The sequence below is a fragment of the Astyanax mexicanus genome, chromosome 10 (assembly GCF_023375975.1).
Source record: "Astyanax mexicanus isolate ESR-SI-001 chromosome 10, AstMex3_surface, whole genome shotgun sequence".
Lineage (NCBI taxonomy): Eukaryota > Metazoa > Chordata > Actinopteri > Characiformes > Acestrorhamphidae > Astyanax > Astyanax mexicanus.
In genome coordinates this window covers 5550902-5564824 of record NC_064417.1, presented here as the reverse complement: position 1 = coordinate 5564824, position 13923 = coordinate 5550902, and the positions used below count along the sequence as shown (strand labels likewise).

General features: G+C 39.3%; 1 protein-coding gene across 6 annotated transcripts in view; it reads left to right on the top strand.

Annotated features, from left to right (window-relative positions):
* The window catches only part of kiaa1549la (KIAA1549-like a), a 96796-nt gene that overhangs the window by 61985 nt on the left and 20888 nt on the right, over positions 1–13923 (top strand). For 4 of the 6 annotated variants that reach the window (XM_022683821.2, XM_022683826.2, XM_022683824.2 and 1 more), the window contains 2 exons: positions 4094–4281; positions 12624–12754. In XM_022683821.2, the coding sequence (XP_022539542.2) occupies positions 4094–4281; positions 12624–12754 (319 nt within the window). The remainder of the gene's footprint in view (positions 1–4093; positions 4282–12623; positions 12755–13923) is intronic. The other 2 variants (XM_022683825.2, XM_022683822.2) reach the window with 1 other exon arrangement.

Sequence of the window (13923 nt, the reverse complement as noted above, 5' to 3'; positions counted from 1 at the left end):
TGACAATATTTGTTTTTGGAATTTGGGAGAAATGTTGTTCATTGTTAGAATAAAACAATAATAACATATACCTTTAAATAGTAAAATCAGAGAAATGGATTCAGAAACTTATTTTTTTTTCAGAGCTATATATATATATATATATATATATATATATATATATATATATATACACACACATATATACACACTTGCCAAGTAATTTATTTAGTAGAAGAAGAAGTAATATCCAGGGCTGGGCCTCGTTTTTTGTCCACAACATCCTCAATAGCATGGATTTCACTAGATGATGGAAAAATGTATTTTTGCGATTCCTTTGTTCCATGTTGATATGATTGCATACACAGCATACACAGTCTTCCTGCCGATGTTTTAAAAGATCCTTAATGCTGTGAACGTCCTGTAGGACCTTATCCTAAAGGTGCTTTATTGGATTTAAATCTGCTGACTGGGAAAAATCACCACTGAGAAACACTGCAGTCATAAAACCTGTTTCTTTGTTGCTTCGTTACAAAGAAGATGTTAGAAGATGTTATCTGTGGCCATGAAGGGATTCACAAGGTCAGCAACAGCACTCCCCTCAAAAGGGTTGTGTCACTCATGCAGTGATTGATTGGTATTGATGGCCAAAACTGTACCAAGATAACATTCCCAAACCATTACACCATATTGACCAGGCTGGACTATTTACCCTGGATCTGTGCTGTTTGGCAACAAATCTTTGACCCTACTATCTGCATATTTGAGGAGAAAAGCAGATTCATCAGTCCAGACTACATTTCCGCCACACCTTTCTTGACATTGGCAATTGACATGGTGTTCTGCGGTTGTAGCTCATCTTCCTCTGGGTTGGACACATTGTTGTTCTCTCTGAGATGCTTTGGTCTCATCACAGTACAGAGTGAGTTCAGAGTGGATTTCTGAGTTACAGTAGCCTTTCTGTCAGCTCTAACCAGTCATAACCATTCTCTTGTGAATGAGGCATTTCAATACAGAACTGATGAATCAAACCCTAACACTGGATATTTTACATATTACAGTGTAATGAGTAAAGAATGAAGGACACCGTTTTTTCTCCATTGTTCTGGTGGTTGATGTGAATATTTTCTGAAGCTGCTGACCCATATCTTCTTGACTTTACGTATGGTACTGCTGGTACACAATTTAAATATTAGATACTTGCATTGTTACTGTTAGTTGGTGTACAGGCCTTCCTAATACTGTAAATTGCTTGCTGAATGTATTATTATTATTATTATTATTATTATTATTATTATTATTATTATTGCTAATGTCTTAATACTATGTTCATGATGGGCGTAAACAGTAATTACATGTATCTTATAAAATACATATTTAAACCAATGATACAAGTCCAATACCATTGCCTTAATTCTTAGAAGTATTAATTATTATAGTGCTAATTAATATATTATAGTGCTAATAACTGGATTCATGCTACTTTTGAACTATCCAGTGACCCTAAGGGTTCACTTTTTTAATACAAGAAATCAATGATATTCCAGCAACCAATATGAAACATCTGGCCCTTAAGGTAGTTTGAACTATACTGAAATATAATGAAATAAAATGATTCTCTGGTGAGCTTTTGTTTTCACTCCTCCCCTGTCTGTCTCTGTCGCGCTCGGCGTGACACGCTTAGTTTCTACCCGTTCTTGTTTTACCGCTCGTTCTTGGGCTCTCTATCTCCTTATAAGGGCATTTTTTCCCGGCCGTGTCCCAATTTACTAGCCAGGGCAGCGGTAGTGTATTGGAAAGTGACCCTGACGACACAGGTTCGATCCCGCATGAGGAGCACTGGGTTTTTTTTTTTTTTTTTACTTTCTTCTTGGGTTGAACTGCTTTGAGATCAACTGTTCTGCAATTGGGTTCAACAACCCTCTGGGCTGGAGAGCTACTAGTCTGTTGTCTTATTTTTCAAAACAATATATATTTTTTTGTGGCCCACCATACAATGGTTTAGAAAAAATTCTGGCCCCCGACCCAAGCTTTATTGCCGACCCCTGTTCTACATGATACCAAAGTGGTTCTCCTATGGCACCAACAGTGCCTTTATTTTTAAGATTGTATTGAAAAGAGAGTCTTTTCATGTACCATGATGTTATTTTTTTTTGCAATATCACCCATCCACATCCACAGTATATGCCTGAAACACGACTGGCACTGAGCTGAGACTGGTGAAGGGGTTCATGGACAGTTACACACTTTCCTTGTAGGTGGAAATGGAAAGGCCAGGTTCCTCTAATGATATTCCAGTGAATTGATGCCCCCAAGTGAATTATAGCTGTACTCAGTACATGCGAATTACATTAGAAAGGCAGAGAACATGTGCAGCCCAAGGTCAGTGTCTAGCACAAATCCCAGCGCTAGTGTTTCTTAATGGAGAAAGCTGTCTCTGTGGATTAGCTCGACCCTATCTAAATTTAGAACCATCTCCTTGCTGCGTGGAGGTGTGGGAAAGGTAGAACTGGATTGATTCTTCTGGAAGATGCGCGTGACAGCGGCGTCAGCTGCAAAGTGCAAAAGTCCTGAATTATTAAACGCTCTTGACTGTTTATATTTCCCTGTTTGCTTCCTCAAAGTGACGCCACACAGCGTAAATGTGCATCTCCTTAAAACCGGAGCGACGCTCTGATATCCGCATGTTCTCCTGGCCCCAGAGAGATCCATAATTCATCATAAGGAGAGGTTCAGCCAGCTTTCTTAGCTTTTCTGCATTAAATGTCTCATGGCGGGGAGGTGTGTCGTATACGGGCTGTGTGAAATACAGTCAGAGCGAGAGCAGTCAGAGTGCATTAATAAATCACAGTGGCCAACAGACCGGCGCTGAGTGAAACCTAATGCCAACTCTCCAAAGGTGCTTATTATATCTCCCTCCAAACCTCACATAACCCATCTTCTCTTCTCTTCTCTTCTCTTCTCTCCTCTTCTCTCCCCTCCTCTTCTCTTTATTTCTTTTTTCTACCATATCTCCTGCTCTCTTCTCTTCTCTTCTACCATATCACCTGCTCTCTTCTCTTCTCTTCTCTTCTACCATATCACCTGCTCTCTTCTCTTCTCTTCTCTTCTACCATATCACCTGCTCTCTTCTCTTCTATTCTCTTCTCTTCTCTTTATTTCTTTTTTCTCTCTTCTCTTCTCTTCTACCACATCTCCTGCTCTCTTCTCTTCTCTTATCTTCTCTTTATTTCCTTTTTCTCTCTTCTCTTCTCTTCTACCATATCTCCTGCTCTTTTCTCTCTTTTCTTCTCTTCCCTTCTCTTCTCTTCTCTTCTACCATATCTTCTGCTCTTTCCTCTCTTCTATTTTCTTCTCTTCTCCTTGTTTCTCTTCTATTCTTTCTCCTTTATCTTTCCATTTTCTCTCTTTTCTTCTCCTCTTCTGATCTTATTTTATCTATCACTCTTTTCTTTTGTATCATACTCTCTTCTCTTCTCTTTCTTCTCTGCTCTTCTCTTTTCCCTTACCTTCTGCTTTTTCTCTCTTCTATTTTCTTCTCTTTTCTTTGTTTCTCTCCTCCTCTCCCATCTTCTCTTATTTTCTATTTCCCCATTCTCTCTTTACCTTTTCTCTTTTTTCTCCTTTTCTCATCTCATCTTTTACTCTTTTCACACTCTTTTCTTTTCTCTTCTCTTCTCCCTTATCTTTTGCTTCTGTTTTTTTCTCTCATCTCTTCTGTTATCTCATTTCTTATTGTCTCTATTTCTTTTCTCATGCCTCATTCTGTCATCTCTATTTCTCTTCTCTTCTCCCATCTTCTCTTTTTTCTATTTCCCCTTTCTTTCTTCTCTTCTTTTTCTCTCCTTGTCTTCTCATCTTATCTTTACACTCTTCTTTTCTCTTGTCTTATCCTGTCATCTCTATTTCTTTTGTCTCATTTTCTGATCTTTTCTCTGCACTTCTTCTCTTCTCTTCTCTTCTCCCCTATAAATACTTCTCTCCCGTTCCATTCTTTTCTCTTCTGCTCTGTTCTCTTGTCGTTACCTCTCTTCTCTTCTCTTCTCTTCTCTTCTCTTCTCTTCTCTTCTCTTCTCTTCTCTCCTCTCCTCTCCTCTCCTCTTCTCTCCTGTAGCCGGTGCAGGGTTTTGACTACGCTAAGCAGCACATGGGTCAGCAGGGCGAGGAAGGACTTGCCGTCACTAAAGAGACCCTGGTCCTGTCTCTACCGGTACGGGACGCCCCTCTCACACAGGACAAGGGCGTGCTGCAGGACGGCACCGCCTCCAAAAGACTGCAGTCCACCACGGAGATGCATCGCAGGTTAGTACATATATATATATATTACAGTGGATCTAAACAACACCAGAAACAGTAGAGGAGCACTGCATTCATGCTGATCATATCTGGAACATTTTTTTTTTCACCTTGCTGTATTTGTGGATCGTTTATCCCTCAGGTTTGACCATATAGTTATGATGCGGCGCAGCGGGGAAGTGGGTAAAAAACGATGCTCAGGGAGAGGGAAGCACTGAACAAAGAGCTGCGCTGCCATGGGCTCAAGAACAAAGTAATTACCGTCTGGCTGTATATTTAGAAGCCTGTTCAAAAACAGCTTTGGTGCACAGGAATCGCAGGCGTTTAAGGACGTCAGTGGGTTGCGGGAAACATTTATTTCTTCAGCGATAATTTCCCCTCTTAGTGCATCAGAGATTTTAGCCATTCCTTCTTCTAGGATCCTGGAAGAGATTTGCTTTTAGTTTTATTTACTCCCCTCACCCACCCCACCCTGCGTAAAAATGCAAATGTAAAAAGCTGGAGGAAAATTTATCAGCCACTAAACACTGTGTGTGTATATATGTGTGTGTGTATGTATATATATGCGTGTGTGTGTGCTGTGCTGTGCCGTGCCTGCTGCAAACACCCAGAAGGCTGTCAGAGTCATAAAATGCACCAGGCCACATCTCTTACTTAAGCTCTACTCACCGGGCTGTGATGTCATATTTATGCCCTGGCATCACGTGGGCAGTAAATGTGAGAGTAAGCCATTTTTTTTCACAAGCCTCTGGCCTTTAGGCAGCTTTAGGGCCAATTTATGACCTGCCTAGACACCCGAGCATGTATTTACCCCCCATAGATTTCTTCTGCCTGCATTTCTGCAAGATGCTTCTGCTTGAAATTGTTTGGATTTCATGTTTTTAAGGCTATTTATTAAAATAAAACACGTAAAAAAATGTTAGATTCATACTGGCCACATCTTACTGTTCAGATTTTTGTTCTGTATAGTAAAATGCAGGGGTAAAACCCCACAACTATGTCAAATGTTTCGATTGAACATACTGTATGTTAATTTATGTTGTATTGCGATTATTTTGGCACTGGCCACCTTAAAATGTACAAAATTAACATCCACAAGGGTATGGATTCAATCCCATAATTGGTTGAGTATTGCCAGTTGTTCGCTATGTTGTTAGACAAAAATAGAGAAAAAGAAATGTTTTTTTGGAACAATCCTGGATTGGGTAAAATATGGGTTCAAAGCCCATTACTGATTTAATACCCCTGGTTGTATCTAGTCAGGGTTAAAAAAAAAAAAAAAACGAATAAAAAAATTGTTTTGGAACCAAGAAAGTTTTTCAACAACCAAAAGGTTATGGGCACAATTCCCACGGCCAACTTAGTTCTCTTGATTGTGAATAGAAACATTTTTGGGGCTTTTGGAGCAGACCACACCAAGAATTAGTCAACAAGCACAAGGTTATAAGTTCAAATCCCATAATTAATTCAATGATTCAGTACTCCTGGTTGTACCTAGTCAAGGGAATTCTGTGTGTGTGTATGTGTGTGTGTGTATGTGTGTTTTGTCACCCAGATATTTGTCAACAACCAAAAGGCTATGGGTTCAAATCCCATGGGCGAGTTAGTTTTCCTGGTTGTGAATAGAAAACTTTTTGGCATTTTTAAGGCTTTTGGAATGGACCGCCCCAAGAGTTAGTCAACAAACACAAGGTTATAAGTTCAAGTCCCATCATGTTTTTGGGTTTTGCTACCCGAAAGTTAGTCAATATCCAAAAGGCTATAGGTTCAAATCTCACAAGCGAGTTAGTTCTCCTAGTTGTGAATAGAATTTAACAAGGTTATAAGTTCAAATCCCATTATTGATTTAATGATTCAGTACTCCTGGTTGTATCTAATCAAGAAAAATTTTTAAACATTTTGTGTTTTAGCACCCAGAAAGTTGGTCAACAACCAAAAGGATATTTGTGCAAATCCCACGGCCGAGTTAGTTTTTCTGGATGTGAATAGAAGACTTTTTGGATTTTTGGGGCTACTATCGCAGATCACTCCAAGAGTTAATCAACAAACACAAGATTATAAGTTCAAATCCCATTATTGATTCAATGATTCAGTACTTCTAGTTGTGAATAGAAGACTTTTGAAATGTTTTGGGCTTTTTGTGCTTGGCCAACCAAAAAGTTAGTCAACAGCCTTCGTCAAAAAGGTTAAAGGCTATTTCAATTTAGTTTACTAGGTAGCAAATAATATAACTATAAAGTGCACAGGGAATAACTTCACAGAGGAAGAATTATTAACACAGCGTATTTCAAACATGGATCTTTATGGAACCTAAAGTGCTTCTACTACTGTACAGCATTTATACACCTTTATTTTTAAGAGTGCTCAATGAAAGGAATGGAAAGCCATCCAACGAGTGAGGGTCAAGTCTGCTGATACAGAATGTAAATTTAATGTAAATGTAATTAAATGATGTAACTCACTCATGACATTGGTTGTGTAAATCCTATGTATTGCAGAATGACAGTAATTGTCCTCGACAGCTAAGGATCAATCGTTCCCCTCAATCTAAAAACAGATTCAATAGCTATTGAAGCATTATTGATTTTCTGAGGGTGGGTTCAGTTTATTGATGCTGTGTTACACTGCTTTGGGTAGATAAAGTATACAGCAGTAAGTCTGCCAACGATAACCGTTCTCTGTTGTGTTTTAGCTGAACCAACATGTTTGTTTCTGCTCTGTTGAGTCTTTTTGTATTTTAAGCAACACTGCCTGTACTTTGAATGAACTTCTCAGATTCTCACCACGCTCCAGCTCTTTCCTTCACCTTCTCCCCTGCTGTACACCCTGTGCTGTTTTAGACAGGCTATTTTCCCACACCGTCTCTCCCTCACTGCAGTGCCTGTGTCTGGATTTATCCCTCACAGTCCTCAATGCTGCTGCTGCCGTCTACTTATCTAATAAAGCTCTCAAAAAGCCACTGTAATTGTCCTTCACCTAACACAAAAGCTGGAATTATACAACATGGATTTTTCTATTGTTTTTTAGTTTTTATAAAGAGACAGGTCAGATTGGAAACCCATCGGAAATAGATATTTTCAGTAGATGTGTTTGTTATGTTTGTTTTGTACTGGAGGCAGAGTAACAGCTAATAAACACAGCTACACTGTAAAAAAAACAAAACTAAAAAATGTTTTGCTTAATGTGATTTTTAAGTCAGCTGAATGAGAAATATTGAATTGCACCCTAAAATATAGCAAACTAATCACCCCAACTTACATTATGAAGTTTCTTGTTAAAAGTTGGTCCAAATAAATAATCTGTGTTGGCAAAAGTTACTTATTGTAGTTAACCCTAGTTGAGGCCATGCCAACTACTCTGCACATGCTCAGTTTGACCCTTTATTTGATCGGGGTCTATGGAGCAATGTTAATCACACTATTTGCATATTGGGTGTGTCCTTCCACCTCTCACTCACCATCAGTGTGTAAGCATTCTCCAAAAGCTGCCTTCTCTTGGAATTTGCATATTTGTTATATAATAGTAACAGCCTGGTCTCAGTGTTGAAGCTCGTAAGAGCAGGTTACTATATTCTGTGTTGCCAAGTCAGTCTGTTTACATCTGCATTAATTGCAATAGTTTTACATAACTGACAATAAGGTGGATATGTGATAGTCATAAATTCCAAGTTACCCAGTTGCTATGTTAAATTAACAAAAGTATAGCGTTGCACCCACTAATAGATTTTGATTCATGTAAAACATTTTATTGGCGCAACTAATTTTTTAGTTGGTCCTAAAGGATGGTCAGCAAAACTTGCAATACACATTTTGTAGAATTTAAATCAGGCCAACAAAAGACACAAATTACATTTTTAAGTTGGTGAGATTTAATATTTAAAATTTTAATACATAAGATCTGGGCTAAAGATTTCTGGTTGGCACAACTGCATGTTTTTTTTTTTTTTTTTTTTTTCAAAACTCAAAAATGTAGTGCAGTAAGTTGCCTTAATATTTTGAGTTTTCTCAACTTTTTTATTTTTACAGTGTAGCAATAGTGCTAAGTCACAGCTTTGGGAGCTAAATCGAACTGAAAAGTGAACTATTTTTGGACACCAGACCTTCTTCTTGTATTTATAAGATCATTTTTCATTGCTTTTTTCATATATTACTACTTTTTATCCCATTTTTATTCCCCAATTTACAAGGCCAATTACCCAACCCACTCATTAGGACTCCCCCATCACTACTGATGCCCCCCAACCCAGAACCAGAAGGGTGAAGACTAGCACATGCATCCTCCAATACATGTGAAGTCAGACTCCACCTCTTTTTGATCCCCTCTGTTCTGATACATCAGCTCACAGATGCCTCGTGCTGATCGACATCACCCTTTGCAGTGATGTGGGAAAAAAACGGCATTTACCCACCCAGAGAGAGCAAGGCCCAGGCAGCTGATGGAAAGCTGCATGAACAGGATTCGAACCAGCGATATCCCGCTTGTAGTGGCAGCGCCTTAGTCCACTGGACCAAATTATACAAACTTAAACAAAATCAAGCATTCAGTGTCACCTATCATCAGTCACAGATTGGCTGGTTTCCAGCTGAAAGATTCAAGCTGTATAGGACTAAGATGGGGATCACAAAGTTCAGGATCTCAATAACTTGTTCATGAACTTGACCATGACCCAGAATCAAGAATTTGTTGGAAAAGCCAGAGTGTTACTGTTGTTGAATCCCATCTGATGCAGTTTGTATTAGTTATAAAATGAATTCCGTGAAGGATTTTACATGTATGTCTTATTAACTGTATTTACAAATTAATACAAATTTAAAGAAGGCATTACTGCATATGGATTTCCAGTCAAGATTAGAAGATTAGAAGCTTTATCTGCTTATCAAGCTGATCAAGCTTTTAGCAGTGACTATTTTTCTGATAGTAACTTTTACATGGTTTTAGAGTAGTAGAGTAGTTTTGAAAAAAGAGGTCTGAATGAAGCTTGATTGTTTAGATGTATTTGATCTGGTTGCTACACTAACCTTGTAGCTTCAGGACAAAATTAAAGAAACATGTTTTACACACCAGACATGTCCTGGATGATTGACTATACTAGTGAAAAATGCGTTGCTTCCCCACCAAACTGTGGCTTTAAGTATCCGCAGCTGCTGCGTAATGTGCTTTGCCCAGTATTTCATTCTGAATTGCTTATTGCTTTAATACCTGTGGAATGACTGGCGCCTACAGACATCACCTGTGCTGGCACTGCCAGGGGCTCCAGCTCAGAGCACAGCACTGTGTCTTCTGTTCTCTACCAGCTCTCTGTTTATTGCTTTCATTCTGCCATTCTTGCTTCATTTCTCTCTCTCTTTTTGTGCAAATCCCTTTCAGAATGTGTTTCGGACCATTCAGAGCGTGTGCCATGTTTCGTTTTCCCTCCAGAGTGAAGCGATTAAAGGGGGGAAAAGCCGAGAGAAAAAAAAGAGCAGCTCCGCTAAGACAATTACTCAGAAAAAGCAGAAGCAGAATGCTCATAAGAAGAAGAGTGAGAATAGGGGTTTAAAAGGGAGAAGAAAACTGACTGAGAGAGAAGGGAAAGAGAGAAAAAAGGGGAAGAAGGAAAAAGGAATGAATTGCAGAGAAATAGAAACATGGGGGGAAGTGATTGAGTGAAAGAGAGTGAGAGACAAAGGATTTCACCTTAGAAAAAAGTGAGTAAGGAAAGAGGAAAAGAGGCTTTAGAGGGTGAAAGAAGACCAGAGAAAAGAATATAGTGGAAAAGAGAGACAGACAGACGGAAAGCATAGAAAATGGGGAATAAAGGAACAAAGTCAGAGATGGGAATAAGATGAAAAGAGGAAAAAAGGGTAATTAGAAAGAGAGAGAGAGAGAGAGAGAGAGAGATGATGAAAAAGAGAGATAATTGGAAAGGTTAGTAATAGATATATCGGAAAAGAACAATAGAAAGAGATATGAGAGAGAATATGGTTAAAGGATGAAAAGAGAATAGAGGAAAGAGGAAGTGTGATATAAGGGAAAAGAAATAGCGAGGGAGAGGGAGGGAGAGAGAGAAAGAAGGAGAGAGAGAGAGAGAGAAATAAATGGATGATAGAGATATGAGGAAAAACAATAAAGAGAGAAGGAGAAAGATGATGGATAAAGGACGGAGAAGAGAAGTGAGGAAAGATGAAAAAAGATAGAAGAGAAAAAAGAAAGAAACATACAAAGAGATGAGTTAGAGGGTGAAAGGAGTGAGGGAGGAAAAGAAAGAAAGACTGAATAGAGATATTGGAAAAGAACAATAGAGAGAGATAGGGTAGGAGAAAACTGATAGAGGCTAAGAAGAGAAATGTGGAAAAGGAGAAAAAAAAGAGGGTGAGAGATTTATAGAAAGATGGAAAGAGGAATGTGGGGAAAGATGCCAAAAGAGAGGGAGAGCTGAGAGAGATGATGGATAAATTCTAAAAGGAGGAGAACAAAGAAAAGGAGGGGGAATGGAGGAGAAAAGAGAGAGAGAAGGATGGTGTGGATAAAAGCTTAAACTGAGCGAGAGAAGAGGAAAGAGAATACAAGTATAAGGATAGATAGAGGGGGAAAAAACTTAAAAGACAGATAAAGAAGGAGCAAGAGAGGGTAAAGGGGGCGGAGTAGAGAGAGAAAGGGAACTAGGCAGGAAGAAGAAAGAGAGAGAAATAGAGGAAGAGGGAGAGAGAGAGAGAGAGAGTGGGAAACAGACGGTGAGAGATTTAAAGTGAGAGAGAGACATATATAGAAAGAGAGAGAGAGAGAGAGTGAGATGCTCCTGGCTACAGAGTCATATATGATTCAGTGTGCCTGAGGGCTCCTGGAGAGATGCGAGAGTGTGTGTGTGTGTGTGTGTGTGTGTGTTCACTCCAACCGCCTGTCTGCCTGTGTTATGCTGACTGTGTGTGTCTGTATGTGTGTGTTGCAAATGTGCATGTGTGAGGTGTGTGTTTGTATTCTGAAAGTGTGAGTATGGGTGCACCTGTCTGTCTGTCTGTCTGTCTGTATGTATGTCTGTGTGTGTATGTATGTGTGTAAATGTGTTTTTGTGTGTATTTCATCTGTTTGTTTTATGTATGTGTGTGTGTAAATGTGTAATGTGTGTTTTTCGTGTGTTTGTGTGTTGCAAATGTGTGTGTGTGAGGTGTGTGTTTGTATTCTGAAAGTGTGAGTATGGGTGCACCTGTCTGTCTGTCTGTGTGTGTGTATGAGTGTGTAAAAGTGTAATGTGTGTATTTTGTCTGTGTTTTTTTGTGTGTGTGTATGTGTGTGTGTAAATGTGTAATGTGTGTTTTTCGTGTGTGTGTGTCTGTTGCAAATGTGTGTGTGTGAGGTGTGTTTCCCGCCATTCTCCTTCAGTTGTTCACCGACGTGTGTTTCAGAACACAGCTCTCGGACAGCTCTTTGCGCCTGACACTCTGGCTGAAACTCCACCCTCTTTGACTTGGTCTGCCTAACAACAGAGCGATCTATATTCTGATTGGCTCAACGAGAGTACATTATAATATGCAGCCGATGGATTTGGCAAGCGTGAGAAATACCATGTGTGGCGTGTGAGCGTGTGAACTCGCTGAGGTGCGTGAGACTTGAGAACACTGTTAATGTGTGTTTTTCATGTGTGTGTTTGTGTGTGTGTGTCGCAAATGTGTGTGTGTGAGGTGTGTGTTTGTATTCTAAAAGTGTGAGTATGGGTGCATCTGTCTGTCTGTCTGTCGTTTTGTGTATGTATGTGTAAATGTGTAATGTGTGTTTTTCATATGTGTGTGTGTGTGTGTGTGTGTGTGTGTGTGTGTGTGGGCACATGATGTCCAGCAGGATGAGTGTACCGTGGCTGGCAGATTGTTGTCACGCACGGCTGAGAGATTAGCAGATTTACAGTAATGTGCAGATCATGCTATCTGCTTCTGTTTTATTCTCCCGAGCTCTTCAGCTTCACTATTCATTCTGATGAACCCGACTCACCCTGCCACCAATTACAGACCACTGATTCTTCTGATTCATAGTGATGTCACGGAGCCGGCTCCATCATTTCTGTGTGGATTGGAGCAATTTGGACTGCGGACATCATTAGCGCTGTATTTTTGGTATCGCGTGTTTGATCCGCGATGTGTGTTTTTCTCTCGGAGGTCAAATCACGGCCTGTTCTCAGACGCTCCGGAATCACCCAGACAGGAAGCATTGACAGGTGTGTGCTCAGCGTTCTGAGATGTGGAGCGGATTAGCTCAGGTTAACAGCAGGCCCGGAGGGCTGTGCCAGCCAGCCGCTAACCCTGTATAACCCTCACCCCCTCCCACTCCCCCCCGCCATGCTGCCCACTAACCAGCGCCTCTGTTTCCATGGTTACCAGCAGCAAGTTGCCAAGCGAGGACGGCTCGGTTTCGAGTGACGGCTCCGGAAAGCTGAACACGGGCAGGAGCTCCTCGGTGCACAGAACCACGGGCCAGAAGAACAACAAGGAGGAGACGCACACGAGAAACGGTGAGATAACCGAATGTCAGATACATAAATATACAGTATACTGTAAAAACGTGAAAAAAAAATTATAAAAGATAAGCCCCCCCAGTTAAAAAAGGTATTTTTAACATAGTTAAACATATGAACGTTGAATATTCATTCCAACAATATTGATAGATTTAGGATATTTACAGCTCTGGAAAAAAATGAGAGACCACTTAAAAATGATGGATTTCTCTAATTCTACCAAACACCAAACCCATCAAACCAAGCTGAAAGTTATTCAAAAGCAGTGTGTAAGACTGGTGGAGGAGAACATGCCAAGATGCATGAAAATTGTGGTTAAAAACCAGGGTTATTCCACCAAATATTGATTTTTGAACTCTTAAAACTTTATGAATATGAACTTCTTTTCTTGTTCTGCATTATTTGAGGTCTGAAAGCTCTGAATCTTTTTTTGTTATTTATGTCATTTCGCATTTTCTGCAAATAAATGCTCTAAATGACAATATTTTTGTTTGTAATTTGGGAGAAATGTTGTCTGTAGTTTATAGAATAAAACAGCAATGTTCATTTTACTCAAACATATACCTATAAAGAGCAAAATCAGAGAAACTGATTCAGAAACTGAAGTATTCTCCTATTTTTTTCCAGAGCTGAATATTTCATAGAAGGCATTATCAACCACAGTGGACAGTGCTCTTAGTCGAATGCAAATGAATCTTAATTGAGCCCAAGAAAGGCTCCTTTAAACTCCTCAAGAAACATATTATAATCATTTGTAGGTGATATACTGAAACTAAGTATGAAAGTGTATTTTTATTTTCACTTACCTTTTTAATTTTTACAATACATTTTATAAAATATTGTTGAGACATCGTCAGTTTTTAGTTTTATGTGTTTAGGTACATCACTTCTATCTCTTATTATTGTTCAAATAAAAATACCAAATGTCCATATGCTTTAATATGTTTGAAGATTTTTTTATGGGGTGTACTAATTTTTATTACTGTAGAAGTTGGGGAGTAGGGTATAGAGATATTGGGCAATGGCCACACATTACACACAAATTTAAAGCAGTAGTTTAAAGAGAAATTAAACCTACATAAAATGCTTTTAATAAGCCGAAATGTGTTGTTTGAAGATGAAGCTCATGCAGCTAATACATACCTCAACCAGTTAGCATCAGCTTT